This window comes from Neofelis nebulosa (genome assembly GCF_028018385.1).
Source record: "Neofelis nebulosa isolate mNeoNeb1 chromosome Y unlocalized genomic scaffold, mNeoNeb1.pri SUPER_Y_unloc_1, whole genome shotgun sequence".
NCBI lineage: Eukaryota > Metazoa > Chordata > Mammalia > Carnivora > Felidae > Neofelis > Neofelis nebulosa.
In genome coordinates, this window is record NW_026691917.1 from 1457624 (window position 1) to 1470950 (window position 13327).

A 13327-nucleotide genomic window follows, 5' to 3' on the forward strand; every position below is an offset into this window, starting at 1 on the left:
TCTATCAAACTTAATTCCCACAGAAACATTGCTAAACTTTCAACTTTGCAGTCTGCAGACTGCTGGTGGACAAGTTATGGTGGAGAACTGATTTACTGTTGGTGCAAGTAGGTAGATTTCTTCTAACTTTGAGGCTAACAGCATAGAAGTGTGCCCAGAAGGTGAAGATTTCCTGCACAAAGACACTGACGAAAGAAATCTATCAATATAGTTCACAGCCAAATGCAGGGTCTCATTCTGTGCTTTGTACTATTCTCCTATTTAAACCAGTCCACAAGCACAGCTGTCAAACTGTTTGTGAGCTCTTACAGATTTCTCCATGTAACCCACTTGAGGCCTACATTTAAAAAAAATGTTAACACTGAATTCATTTTTGAGATACAGAGAGACAGAGCACAGGTGCAGGAGGGGCAGAGAGAGAGGGAGACACAGACTCCGAAGCAGGCTCCAGGCTCTGCTCTGTCAGGACAGAGACCTAATCGGGTCTCGAACTAATGAACTGCAAGATTATGACCTGAGCCCAAATTGGACACTTAACGCTTCACTGACAGAGCCACCCAGGTGCCCCTTTAGGTTTACATTTAATCTCCATTCCCCTAAGGTATGTGTCAATATCCTCATGATAATCCAGGACTTCTTTAACATTCATTGGGTTTCCATCTTCTAGTACAATTGATATGTCCGTAATGCGTGGTGACTCAAAACTACTATCCATTGGATAATCAAGAGATACCAGTGGTTCTCTTGGTCTAGGTAAAGTAAAAGCTAAATTGAAAGCCAGCACATTTTCATGATTTTTTTTTTTTTTTTTTAGATTCATCTGGCCTTTTTCAGTCTATTCTTGTGTTTTATCCGCCTGGTAAATGGAGGATGCTTACTGTTTGCTTCCCAGGGAGGTACAGCAGCATGTTCATCATGCATAGGAAGATCCTTAAGAGGCGCAATCTGTTGTGTCTTGGGCCTTTGCTGTGACACCGCAAAGCATGGTTCCTGGCCTTCAGTACAGCCACGCCTTCCCAAGTTTATTGAGCAGGCACCACCTTCTCTTGGTTGATGTTCTTCTGGTCCTCTTGGATTGTCATGTGCTACAGTTATCAGCAGCCCCTCTGGTTCTAGGCCTGGGCATGGAGCTGCCCAACATCACAGCTTCTGGGATCTTGGTGGGATTAAGTCTGTGGCGCAAAGCAGTGTGTACTCTTTCCCAGGCCAAGAAACACTCCAGCCACATCCAGCTGCCCCATCTCTAGGCAGCCTGCCCGCTAAGGATAACGCAGTACCAAGGAGGTTGCAAAAGGCATATGCAAGCACTTCCCACAGTGTGCAGGGATAAAGATGCTTCCAAGACGCAGCAAGCAGCCCACTGGAGTGGCAGCTGGCTGTTCCTGCAGTTCAGGTAGTTAATACACCAAATAACTCAATAAGGCATTTTCAGAGACGCTTGCCATATCTTCTGCACTGTAACTACATTTATATTGAAAATAGTTAAGTTAAAATGCAAGCATCAAAATATTTAGAGTGCACTGTTTAGCTCATACAGGATTCCTATTCCTAAAAGGTTCCGCAGGTGGATGGTACTGATGGCTCCAAATATTGTGAATGAAATCACTGCCACTGAAATGTATGCTTAAAAATAGTTAAAACGGTGAAGTTTAAGTTATGTATATTTATCACAAGAGGAAATTTACAATCAGAAGTAACGGTATTTCACTGTTGGCTTATAAATGTATACTTCCTCTACCTCTCAGACATAATTTTAGATTAATAAAACACGGCTGCATCTTGTAGACTTTCTGGTTTGGAAAACAATTTTCTTCAGAATGTTGAAAGACTGTGCTCATTTCAGCAGCATATATCCTAGAATCTTGAAAGACTTTTATCTTTTAATTTTTGCCATTATTATGACCTCTGTGTAGATGAACTCACGGGATGGGTTTTGTTTTGTTTTGTTTTCTCTGGATCCAACCATTTCTCTGAACCTTCACTTTGCAGTAAATTGTACTCTAAATATCTTCAGTCAGTATTTAGTGAATACTGAAGGTAGGGGAAGATATGGGACTTCATTTTAGCTAGAAAAAGTTACTAAAATGCATTTATTTAATATAAATGTGAGGATCTACATAAGACTGCACATAATTACAAATGCTTCAACTGAAACCCTGAGATACAATGCACCCTTAACATTTCTAAGGAGAAATTTAATTTTAAATAAGGAAATCCTATAAATAAGCCAAGATTTGTAAGAATATTTGTATTAAGATGATCCAGAAATCACCCCTAGTTCATAACTTCTCGGGGATACCTAATGTTCTAATGGGTGATTTGTCTTCTGAAATGTCTGCCTAACATCCATGTTAGAATCAGTCTTTGTTCCCTGACCATCAGCTTAATTATTGCGAGGACTGCAAGCCCAGAAGAGATGTAGGTATGAAAGGATACAGATAATGTACACGATGGTTAACCCATAAATAGGCATCCATGAAGTTTACTACTATTTGGAACCCTAATAAAAATTTTTCTTTCCACTAATAAGCAAGAGTTCACAAATTTTCTCCAATCCAATATATGTCCATCTGTCCATTCAGCAGTGAAAAACCTAAAACATTTCCTCATTCTTACGGAGAATCCTCTCCTTAATTCTGGTGCTTCACAAACTATGTGGAAAGCCTTGTAGATATGCACATTTTTCTGTTACCACAGAAACAATAATCTATTTAGTAAGTCAAACAAACAAACAAACAAACAAACAAAACCCACTGGTTTTCAAGGACAAACACCTGTTATACCTGTAGAAACCCATCCCAAAGATGTTTCCTAGAAGAGTGAAAATGTCCGTAAGTCATATGGGGGGCTTCCAGTATCACTCTATTCTAAGACCAAGATTAGAAACACAATTATTTTAATTTTATCTAATTCCATTCTATTACTGTGCAGTAAAGGATATCTCTTGCTTAAAGAAAAGTCTGGCCTTTATACAGCTTCTGGAAGGTAATCAGTAAACTCTCTGAATACCACACAGGATAACATTTTATTTACTGGGGGGCAATGGGCCATGCTACACAGTTCATGGTAAAATGTGACTCATGGTGGGGGGGTTTGGGCCAGGAAATACCAGCCTGATCTCTGAAGGGACTGGACACTAAGATCAGTCATGCTGAAAGTCATCCATGTGATGTGAGTTTCCCTACTTGGCAACACTAAATGCATGCTGTCAATCACAATTTCTGGGAGAGCTAAGCTCTGTCCGTACAACCCTAGTGGGAGAAGACCACTGAAAGTTCATGCCTGGAGTTTGTTCTATGATCCTCTTCTCTTTGATGATTTCAACTTATATTTTCATCATTATCTTTTCTGAAAACTTGGGAGTACTTTTTAGCAAATTGCTGAACTTGAGGGTGATCCTGGACACCTCACCCAGCTGCATTCATATTCCAAAAAAAAATAATATGATAGAAAAATTTTAAATTATGAGTTCTTCTGACTCTATTTCATTTTAATTTCAAAGATCTGAAATACCTTTCTGATGATATGAATTTCCTTCTAATAGAAAAATTCACAGTACTGGTGCTCTCCCCACTCTATATTTCTGTTGTGAAATAAATAGTTAGGGGTGCCTGGTTGGGTCAGTCAGCTGAGCATCCAACTCTGGGTTTCAGTGGCTCAGGTCATGATCCCAGGGTCATGAGACTGAGCCGGTGTCAGGTTCAACAATAAGTGTAGAGCCTTCTTAGGATTCTCTCTCTCTCCCTTTGGCCCTCTCATCAGGGTCACTCTCTCTTCAAGTGAAATGAAATGAGATTAAATGACATGGAATGAAATGAGATGGAAAGAGATGAAATAAGATAAATTAAAATATAGTTAAATTTTATGTATTTAATTTTTTTTTAAATTTTTTTTTCAACGTTTTTTATTTATTTTTGGGACAGAGAGAGACAGAGCATGAACGGGGGAGGGGCAGAGAGAGAGAGAGACACAGAATCTGAAACAGGCTCCAGGCTCCGAGCCATCAGCCCAGAGCCTGACGCGGGGCTCGAACTCACGGACCGCGAGATCGTGACCTGGCTGAAGTCGGACGCTTAACCGACTGCGCCACCCAGGCGCCCCTTTATGTATTTAATTTATTTACAAGGCACTTCACGTGATAAGGAAAAATAATAACCAAATGTATACTGTGGACAGGAATAAAACTTAAAATTATAGAATACTCTGGATTAACATACGAAAAAGTCCTTTCCCAAGAATAAAATTACCTGAATTAATATGACATTCTCCCTTCTTCAACCATAAAATCAAGGCTCCAGTTACTACAATATTCTCCTACATGCTCTTTGTGCTCAGGAAGTTTTTAATCATATCTAGAATATAATCCAATTTTTCAAAAGGCCAATGTGATCAACTACACTTACTCTCTCCAGTTTCAACTAACATTCACGATTCCCTGAAGCCTTGTTAAGTATACTTCAGCAACACCAGGATTCCGTTTATGATCATGCCTAAATCTTTTCCTTGTGGGAGGTCACTAGACACAGACTCTCCTTTCAATAATGTACTTCTTTTCAACGTCAGGTTTTAGTTTACATGCACTCATTTAATAAGGTTTTCTAAAAAAGTATGTCCTGTATTGAATCCATTTATTTTGCATCAAGAAGCAAAAGCTCATCACAATTTGTTGAACAAATGTTGCCCTTACGTGAAGAAAAGGGAAAATACCAGAAGCAAAACATGTGCTCAAGAGCCCTAACCTACAATCTAAAATTTTAAAACACCAGAAAAAAAGGTAACAATACAGACTATTTTTAAAACATCAGCCAAAAATAAAGCTTGAGCACATTACTATCTCAAGGTATATGTGTAACTCTCATTTAGTATTCTTATAAAAAAACCCTGAATATACTACATGACACAAACTGCTTTGGCAAATGAGAGAATGAGAAAAAAATTGTATCTGGTTTTATCAATCATTTTAAAGGAAGACTTACACACAAAACGCATTAATAATTACAATTATTTAAAAATGTAAAAAAATAAAATTATATTCTTTAATAATGCCTTCTCAAAACATACATATTCTCATTTACCTTTCTGAAGAACTGCTGATAAGTGTTCACCTAGAAGCTGCTTTTCTAGCAGAGTGATCAGTTGTTTCCTGTTTAAAAAAAAAACGAATTTAGAATCACTGCAAGATTCTCCTAATGGAGAGTTAAAATGGTTTTCCAAAACCCTGCTGCATATATTATTGTCATCTGTCCTGATTTCTGTTTTACATTGTTATGCATGTATGAGTGCCATAAGATTTGTAGTTTGGTCTTCAGGAGACTGAATTTCATTGCATGAACTTCTGATTTCAGAGTTATAAATATCATTACATAACTACAGGAAATTATGTGATAATAATAAACATCTAGTTTTTATCTCTAATTAAACAAGACCAACAACAAATTTTCTGAAGTTTCCCACTCATCCAAAAAACTAAAAAATAAACTTATGAAGAAAGTTTTATTTGTCAGGCTTTCCCATCTTTTTGATACAAATGAAGAAAGGAGAAAGGCAGGAACTAAGCAAAAAAGGTGAAGAACTATATTATTTAATCCTATCATATGACAATTTAAAAGATTTTTAACATTTATTTTTGAGATACAGTGAGAGAGAGAAAGCATGCACACGATCAGGGTAGGGGCAGAGAAAGAGGGAGACACAGAATCCAAAGCAGGCTCCATGCTCTGAGTTATCAGCACAGACATGACCTGAGGCGAGGTGAAGTCAGACGCTTAACTGACTAAGCCACCCAGGTGTCCCGGATAATTTCTGATCTAAGGAAAGCAAAATCAAAGTGTATATAAATATGGTATATAGAAATTACATATACAAATACAAAATATGTAATTCTTACTGTGTGTTAAGGCATAGGTAGGTTCTAACTCTGTCTACTTCTCCTTCTAGGAGCTTCTTGATGTGGTAAAGACACCCAGGAATCTGAAAATAAAATTTTTACCTTCCTATTTTAAGAATCATGGGACTTAAAGAATGAAAGTTACAAAGTTTTTGTAGCAAGCAAACAAAAACATTCGTCTTTTAAATCAACTTAGTGTCATAACCTTGAAAGACACAGCTATCATATCCTTGAAAGGCACAGCTATATGGTCAGTTTGTTTCTATCAAGTCAGAATGTCAAGAATTATTAAACTGGTTACAGCTTGTAACTGGAATCCATGCTTTTGAAATTTTTTTGTATTATTTTATTTTATTTATTTTTTTAATATATGATATTTATTGTCAAATTGGTGTCCATACAACACCCAGTGCCCATTCCAAAAGGTGCCCTCCTCAATACCCATCACCCACCCTCCCCTCCCTCCCACCCCCCATCAACCCTCAGTTTGTTCTCAGTTTTTAACAGTCTCTTATGCTTTGGCTCTCTCCCACTCTATCCTCTTTTTTTTTTTTTATTCCTTCCCCTCCCCCATGGGTTTCTGTTAAGTTTCTCAGGATCCACATAAGAGGGAAACCATATGGTATCTGTCTTTCTCTGTGTAGCTTATTTCACTTAGCCTCACACTCTCCAGTTCCATCCACGTTGCTACAAAAGGCCCTATTTCATTCTTTCTCATTGCCAAGTAGTATTCCATTGTGTATATAAACCACAATCGGGAAATGAAAATTTAATATAACCAAACAAAAATATAAAATACATGAAGCAAAGGGCTGTTATAAATGAAGAGAAACACTGAAAATTCAACAAAAGCTGATGACTTGACTACACACAGATCTATGATGTACAGTACATACAGAACGTACATGGTATATAAAAGAACATATATTATATCCAAAATAATGGATAGAGTACTCAGACAGAAACCAGCAAGTTAACATAATACTTTAACAACACTAAACACGAAAAAGTATTTATAGAACACTCCACTCAACAACAGAATACACTTCTGCTCAAAGTACACACAGAATATTCTGCAAGACAGACCTCATCAAGTCACAAAACAAGCAAATAAATTTTAAATGAATGAAATTATAAAAACTGTGCTCATTCATCAAAATGGAGTGAAACATAGGAAAATAAGAAAATTTGAGAAAGTCACAAATATGTGGAAATTAGACAACACATTTCTCAATAATCAAGGTGTCAATGAAGAAATCAAAGAGAAACTACAAAGTACCTTATAATAGGTGAAAACGAGGCTAGAACATACCTAAATTTAATATGGCAGCTAACACATTCCTTAGAAGAAAATTTATGGTTATAAATAATTACATCAGAAAAACAAAGACCTCAAAACAAAATAAGCTTTAAAAAAAAAACCTACTTTCTACCTAAAGACACTGGAAAAAGATCAAAGTAAACCGAAAGCAAATGAAGAAACAATATTTAGCATAGAATTTAATGAGAGAGAAATGAAAAAAAAACAATAGAAAAAAATTAACCATACCGAGAGTTGCTTCTTTGAAAAGATCAACAAAGTAGACAAATCTTTAGCATAACTGACCAAAAAAAAAAAAAAAACAAACAAAGAAAAAAAATTGTCAAGAAGAAAGGTTTGTCAAAATTTATAGGAATTATAAAGAAACATGGTTCTTTACATTTTAATAATCTTTTCTATGGATATTGAAAGAATTTATAATTATCATCTTGATCTCAAATACCTCTTTTTTTTGCGCTAGCTTCCTTCCCTCTGCTGCATAGAACCTGCTTGTTTCTTCTAAGAATTTACTCTCAAAAGATTCCTGGTAAATCTAATAATGGAATATATAAAAGAAACTTAGTTAAAAGTTATCTGTAAGATATCACATTAGAAATCAGTTTCAATTTAATGAAAGTTAAGAAATTACTTACCCGCAAATCAGAAAGCATAGTTACAAGCCTTTGAATCAGACATCGATCAACCATTTCGCCATTTCTTTCTTTCGCAATCAACACAAGAATTCCATCTATGGTCCTGCTACGAACATTCTGATCACAAATTATATATGATTTAAATAATTCAAGGCCCATATCCCTAAAACAAACAAAAAAATCTGCCTAAATTTTGGCTTATATTTTCCCCATCAGTTACACTTCTGTGTATATAATGCATTTCCTAGTCAAAACAAAATATAACTTGATGTTAAATTCACTGTATCTACAGTTGGATAAATATTTCTATTTTGTTTCTTGATGGTCTGAAATCAATAAATAAGATTCAGTGTAAATAAGGCACAGTGGATGACATGTATAATTCAGTAATTTCTTAAAAATTAAGCAAAATTTAGGACGCTAAAGCTTCTAAACTGGCCTTAGATTTTTAGCCTTCATAATAAGCACAATGGTATGAATAATATCGACATTAATATCAACTTAGTGACCTTCTAGTTTTTTATAACGAAGTATTTCAAATGGGATTCAGTGTCCTAGATTAGATTCTAGAACTAGTATGTTTCCTAATTAAGACAGGTTTTTAAATTGAGGTAAATTATAAATTAACACTTAAAACTGTGTTACCATGTACTCAAATATCATTTTTAAAAAGTCAAAGTTTTATGATACAAAGAAATACACATTTTGAAAATGATTTTTCTCTTATTGTGTTTTCTCTCAGAAGATAAAGGAGGTGATTATAAATCACACGTAACAGTGTTTTAAGTAATTATTTGTATCTTACCAAATTGAAGACAACATCAAAATTTGAAACGCATAAGTTCTATCTAGGAACAGAAAAATGTTCCTAATCATGCTCTGTTAGAAATAAAAAAATAAAGGTAAAACACTACGTCTCAAAGATTTTTTTGTTAAATTATCATCCCATCAAATAAAAACTTAACTCTTAAGAAAAGCACATAATTTATAACATTCTTATCAATCAAACATGGGCAATAATGTATTTATTTCTCTTGTAAAGATAACCTTTCAAATTTTTCACTCTTTTCTACGCTGCTAGTTCTTAAATAATAAAGATTAATAGAAATATATAAAGAAAATTTATTAATGGGTTATTTTATGTAAAAACTGCCGATATATGAATATTAGTGGTAAGTATAGTTTGCTCAACAAATCTTTGAAAAACACCTACATATATATTTTCAGCAGACTGAAAATATAAGACAGAGCTGTACCGCAAAAGAAGAGGAAATATGAAAAATTAACAGCAATACTTAAGAAGACCAAGGCCGTGTACAAATATAACATTTCTCCGCTTTTATTTAAAAACACACACAGCAGGGGGCGCCTGGGTGGCGCAGTCGGTTAAGCGTCCGACTTCAGCCAGGTCACGATCTCGCGGTCCGTGAGTTCGAGCCCCGCGTCAGGCTCTGGGCTGATGGCTCGGAGCCTGGAGCCTGTTTCCGATTCTGTGTCTCCCTCTCTCTCTGCCCCTCCCCCGTTCATGCTCTGTCTCTCTCTGTCCCAAAAATAAATTAAAAACGTTGAAAAAAAAATTTAAAAATTAAAAAAAATTAAAAAAAATTAAAAAAAATAATAAAAAATAAAAACACACACAGCAGGAAGAGAATTCTTTATAATGAATATACTGGTTATGTACAAACTTCTTTATTATGAATATACTGGCTATGTAAAAATTAACTGTGATGTGAGCATATATAAGAAGAGTAGTTCTCACACATTATTGTCTCAAGTCCCCTTCATATTTTTAAAAAGTACTGATGAAACCAAAGAATTATCACCAGTGTAAGTATCTGCTAATACTTACCGTACTAAAAAATTAAACTGACAAAACTTTAGGTATTAAATTCAAGTTATACTAATATAGTAATGAAAATGTAATTAATCTGTAAAGAAATAAGGTTTTAATCATTTAAATTTTAAAATAAATTACCAAAGGGCATGAACTTTCACTTGTAATATGAATAAATTTTGGAGAGCTAATGTAAAGCATGGTGATGAAGTTAATCACCATATGTGCTGGGAAGATACTTGGCAGTTGCTAATAGCAAAGATACTTAACTGTTATCACCACAAAAAGTTAATGGTAATGATGAAAAGTGGTAATTGAGGTATTAGCTAATCCTACCATAGTAATCATTTTGCAGTATACAAACGTTACCAAATCATCACATTGTCCATCTTAAACTTGCACAATGTGATGACCCTATTAAAGCAAAAAACTTGGTAAAGAATTCATAATCTACAAAAGGAAATAGAGCATTAATGCTTTAAACACACCTTTTAAGTGCTATATTACAAACATGCTTTTAAGTGCTATAATACAAAGAGATGGGAGAAAGCAAATGAGAAGCAAAAGAAAACTAGGGTGGAATAAAAACCAGAGTGGAATAGCCTAGAAAGCATGAAAGAAATGATAACCTTTGAACTACATCTTAAAAGAATAAGAATTTTCCAGGAAATATTTTTCAGAATGATTTTTACATATTGCATGGAATAATCAACATGCATGGCATATTATTTCACACACACTTAATTTTGTGGCAAGTTCACCATCATTATAAATGATGTAATCAACTGTGTAGGATTTAAAATATGCTTGTACAATTAACATCAGCAACAACTGTAGCCATAAATACACTGTTTTTAGAAAATGTCTACTTTTTTTGCTTCTAACTTAAAACATTTATGGCACCTCTTTTGCTGGTTCCTCTTTTAACACTACAGAGGACATCTGGAAATGTTGTGGGAAGGGGTTATTATGCTGCTGAGAGAATTTTGCCATGTTAACACTTTTGGGGAGGTTAAAAGAAATGGGTATTTGTATGGATTACAGCCCTCATTTTTAACCAAGACCCACAATTACTTTTTTAAACAAAGAAAACTAGAAAGATGGGATGTGGGAGCCATCAATGACTTAGGACACATCTTATTGTCCTAATGAGTGAGAATAACAACTCCAAATACAAAGAACTAGATCGGCCAATATGCTTGGCAATTCATTAAAACCAATTAGATAAATACTTTCATGTCATAATTCATGTGGGGACCTCCTTTTATATTTTAAAAATATAAACTCTTCAGTGTCACTATTTTATTGAACTGTTTAGTCTATTCTAGTTTTTATTCTTTACATATGAAACTGAGAGAAATGTTTTCCATTAGTGAAGATTTAAACTCACAGCAGTTTTCTTTTTATACCGTAAATAAACTTTTAAATCTAATAATAGTATCAACATATCATATTACCTTATGCTTTATTCTGCCAAATAGAAAAGCAAACACAATTTACATATTTTCATTTTCAAAATATAGACATATTTTGGGGCGCCTGGGTGGCGCAGTCGGTTAAGCGTCCGACTTCAGCCAGGTCACGATCTCACGGTCCGTGAGTTCGAGCCCCGCGTCAGGCTCTGGGCTGATGGCTCGGAGCCTGGAGCCTGTTTCCGATTCTGTGTCTCCCTCTCTCTCTGCCCCTCCCCCGTTCATGCTCTGTCTCTCTCTGTCCCAAAAATAAAAAAAATAAATAAATAAAAAATATAGACATATTTTGTGTTGAAGTATTTACAAGTTTATCTATCTTATTTAGTATAGCTTTGTTATAGCTCTACTATACATTCCTCCGTATATTCAAAACTCAGATGATAAATTACTAATTTCACACACTATTTAGTAAGACTAAATCTGACATATATTTCGTGCCTCTTGTTTAAGCTCCTATTAACGTTAAACTCAATTACATCTAAAGTATAATTATCTGTTTGGAAAAAAACACCTAATTGTCAGCGAATAAATAAATTAAAATTAAAACGTTAAAGAACTGAAAATTTTGGTCTACCATAAAAGTACTTCCAGAAGCTTTTAAATAAAGTATGGGCTAACTACAGTTTGAAGTTTTTCATTTACAGAACCATTTAACATATTCCATGATAATTCTCTGAACTAAAAATATAATTTCTATACTCTACCATTTGTCTGCTATGATTTTGCCAGCATATATCCATTTTCTTTAGAAAAGGGCCATTATCCACAGAATCCATGAGGTAATGTTAAGAAAAACTTTATATTCTAACATTAACACACATTCTGCAAACGGAAGATATGACTTCTAAAAGACAGTATTTAAAACTGCCTAATGATAACCTTAGGTCCAAGGATGTCTGTCTTAAACAGAACACAAAGAGAACAAAAATAACATTAATCCCATATACCAAGTCAATTATTCCACTCGATAGATACTGACATGGAAAATTTGACAAAAGACAGGAAACAACTCAAAGAGGAAAAAAAAGGATACTCTCTGAATTGATGAATTTGTGCTTTGAGGTGCTGTTCACAAAGCTGCTTCAACTGTTTATACAAGTTTGCAGATAAATTGTAGGAGCAAAGGTTTTCAACACTCTGAAAAAATGAAATTTTTGTGCTTAAGTTGAAAAAATGCAAAACAAAGTTACTTTGTCTACAACTGTTGATTATATACGGACCACTGATTGTGAACTTATTTTATATGAATTAATAAGTGAATAGGAATGTCATGAATATATTCATGACTATTAAATGATGAAAAGCTATTTCAAAATTTGCAGTATCTGAACCCTAAGAAAATGAATTTAAAGTCTTCCATCTCAATCAGTACGTACAAACCCATTCTTTATGAGTAATTCTAAGCACCAAGACATTCATAGTAATCAGCTTTCTTTAATTTAAAAATAATTCTCTGAAATTAGCTGTTCAAACCATACGTTAAACCACGTCTTAATTTTCAGAATTTTTAAAAGATTACAATCTTTCTTTAAAATTTTAAAATTAGAAAATACATTTTAAAAATGTGTACAATACAATGAAACACAATTTTATTAAGTGTGACTTACAATTCCTATAACAAACAATAAAACAAACCATTTGTTTATATTAAAATACACCCTACTGAGCACTGCAGTGAAGTCACCAAAAATAGTGCAAAGCTCTCACTCCTCATTAAACAAAGAATTCATCTGGCAAGAATGTTCGGAATCAACATTATAAGAGTTCTAGAGTCTAACCGAAACTTTATGACCAAAGGCACATTTAATAAAGAAAAAGTATGCTACATCTCAGTAATAGAGCCTTTCGGAGGCTTAATTGTCAGAGCTACATAAGTATGCCTCGGTTCTTTTTAAACTAAGAAAAAACACGTACAGGAGCAGGCTAAATTACATTTAACTAAAACAACTTGGACAATGGAACATCATAAAAGCCATATAAGAAAACCTCACAGCCAGTACCATCCTCAGTGGGGAAAAACATAGCTTTCCCCCTGAGATCAGGAACATGACAGGGATGTCCACTCTCACCACTGTTGTTTAACATTGTGCTGAAAGTGCTAGCATCAGCAATCAGACAACAAAATGAAACGAAAGGCATAAAAATTGTCAAAGAGGAAGTCAAACTCACTTTTCACAGATG

At 34.5% G+C, this 13327-nt stretch overlaps 1 protein-coding gene across 1 annotated transcript in view; it reads right to left on the reverse strand.

Annotated features, from left to right (window-relative positions):
• LOC131503562 (cullin-4B-like) overlaps positions 1–13327 on the reverse strand; it is a 142447-nt gene that overhangs the window by 120964 nt on the left and 8156 nt on the right. Inside the window, exons 4-10 of the mRNA XM_058715011.1 lie at positions 12180–12283; positions 11851–11920; positions 8646–8719; positions 7841–8003; positions 7651–7740; positions 5888–5970; positions 5076–5143 (exon numbers count right to left, since the gene is read on the reverse strand). Of these exons, the coding sequence (XP_058570994.1) occupies positions 5076–5143; positions 5888–5970; positions 7651–7740; positions 7841–8003; positions 8646–8719; positions 11851–11920; positions 12180–12283 (652 nt within the window). The remainder of the gene's footprint in view (positions 1–5075; positions 5144–5887; positions 5971–7650; positions 7741–7840; positions 8004–8645; positions 8720–11850; positions 11921–12179; positions 12284–13327) is intronic.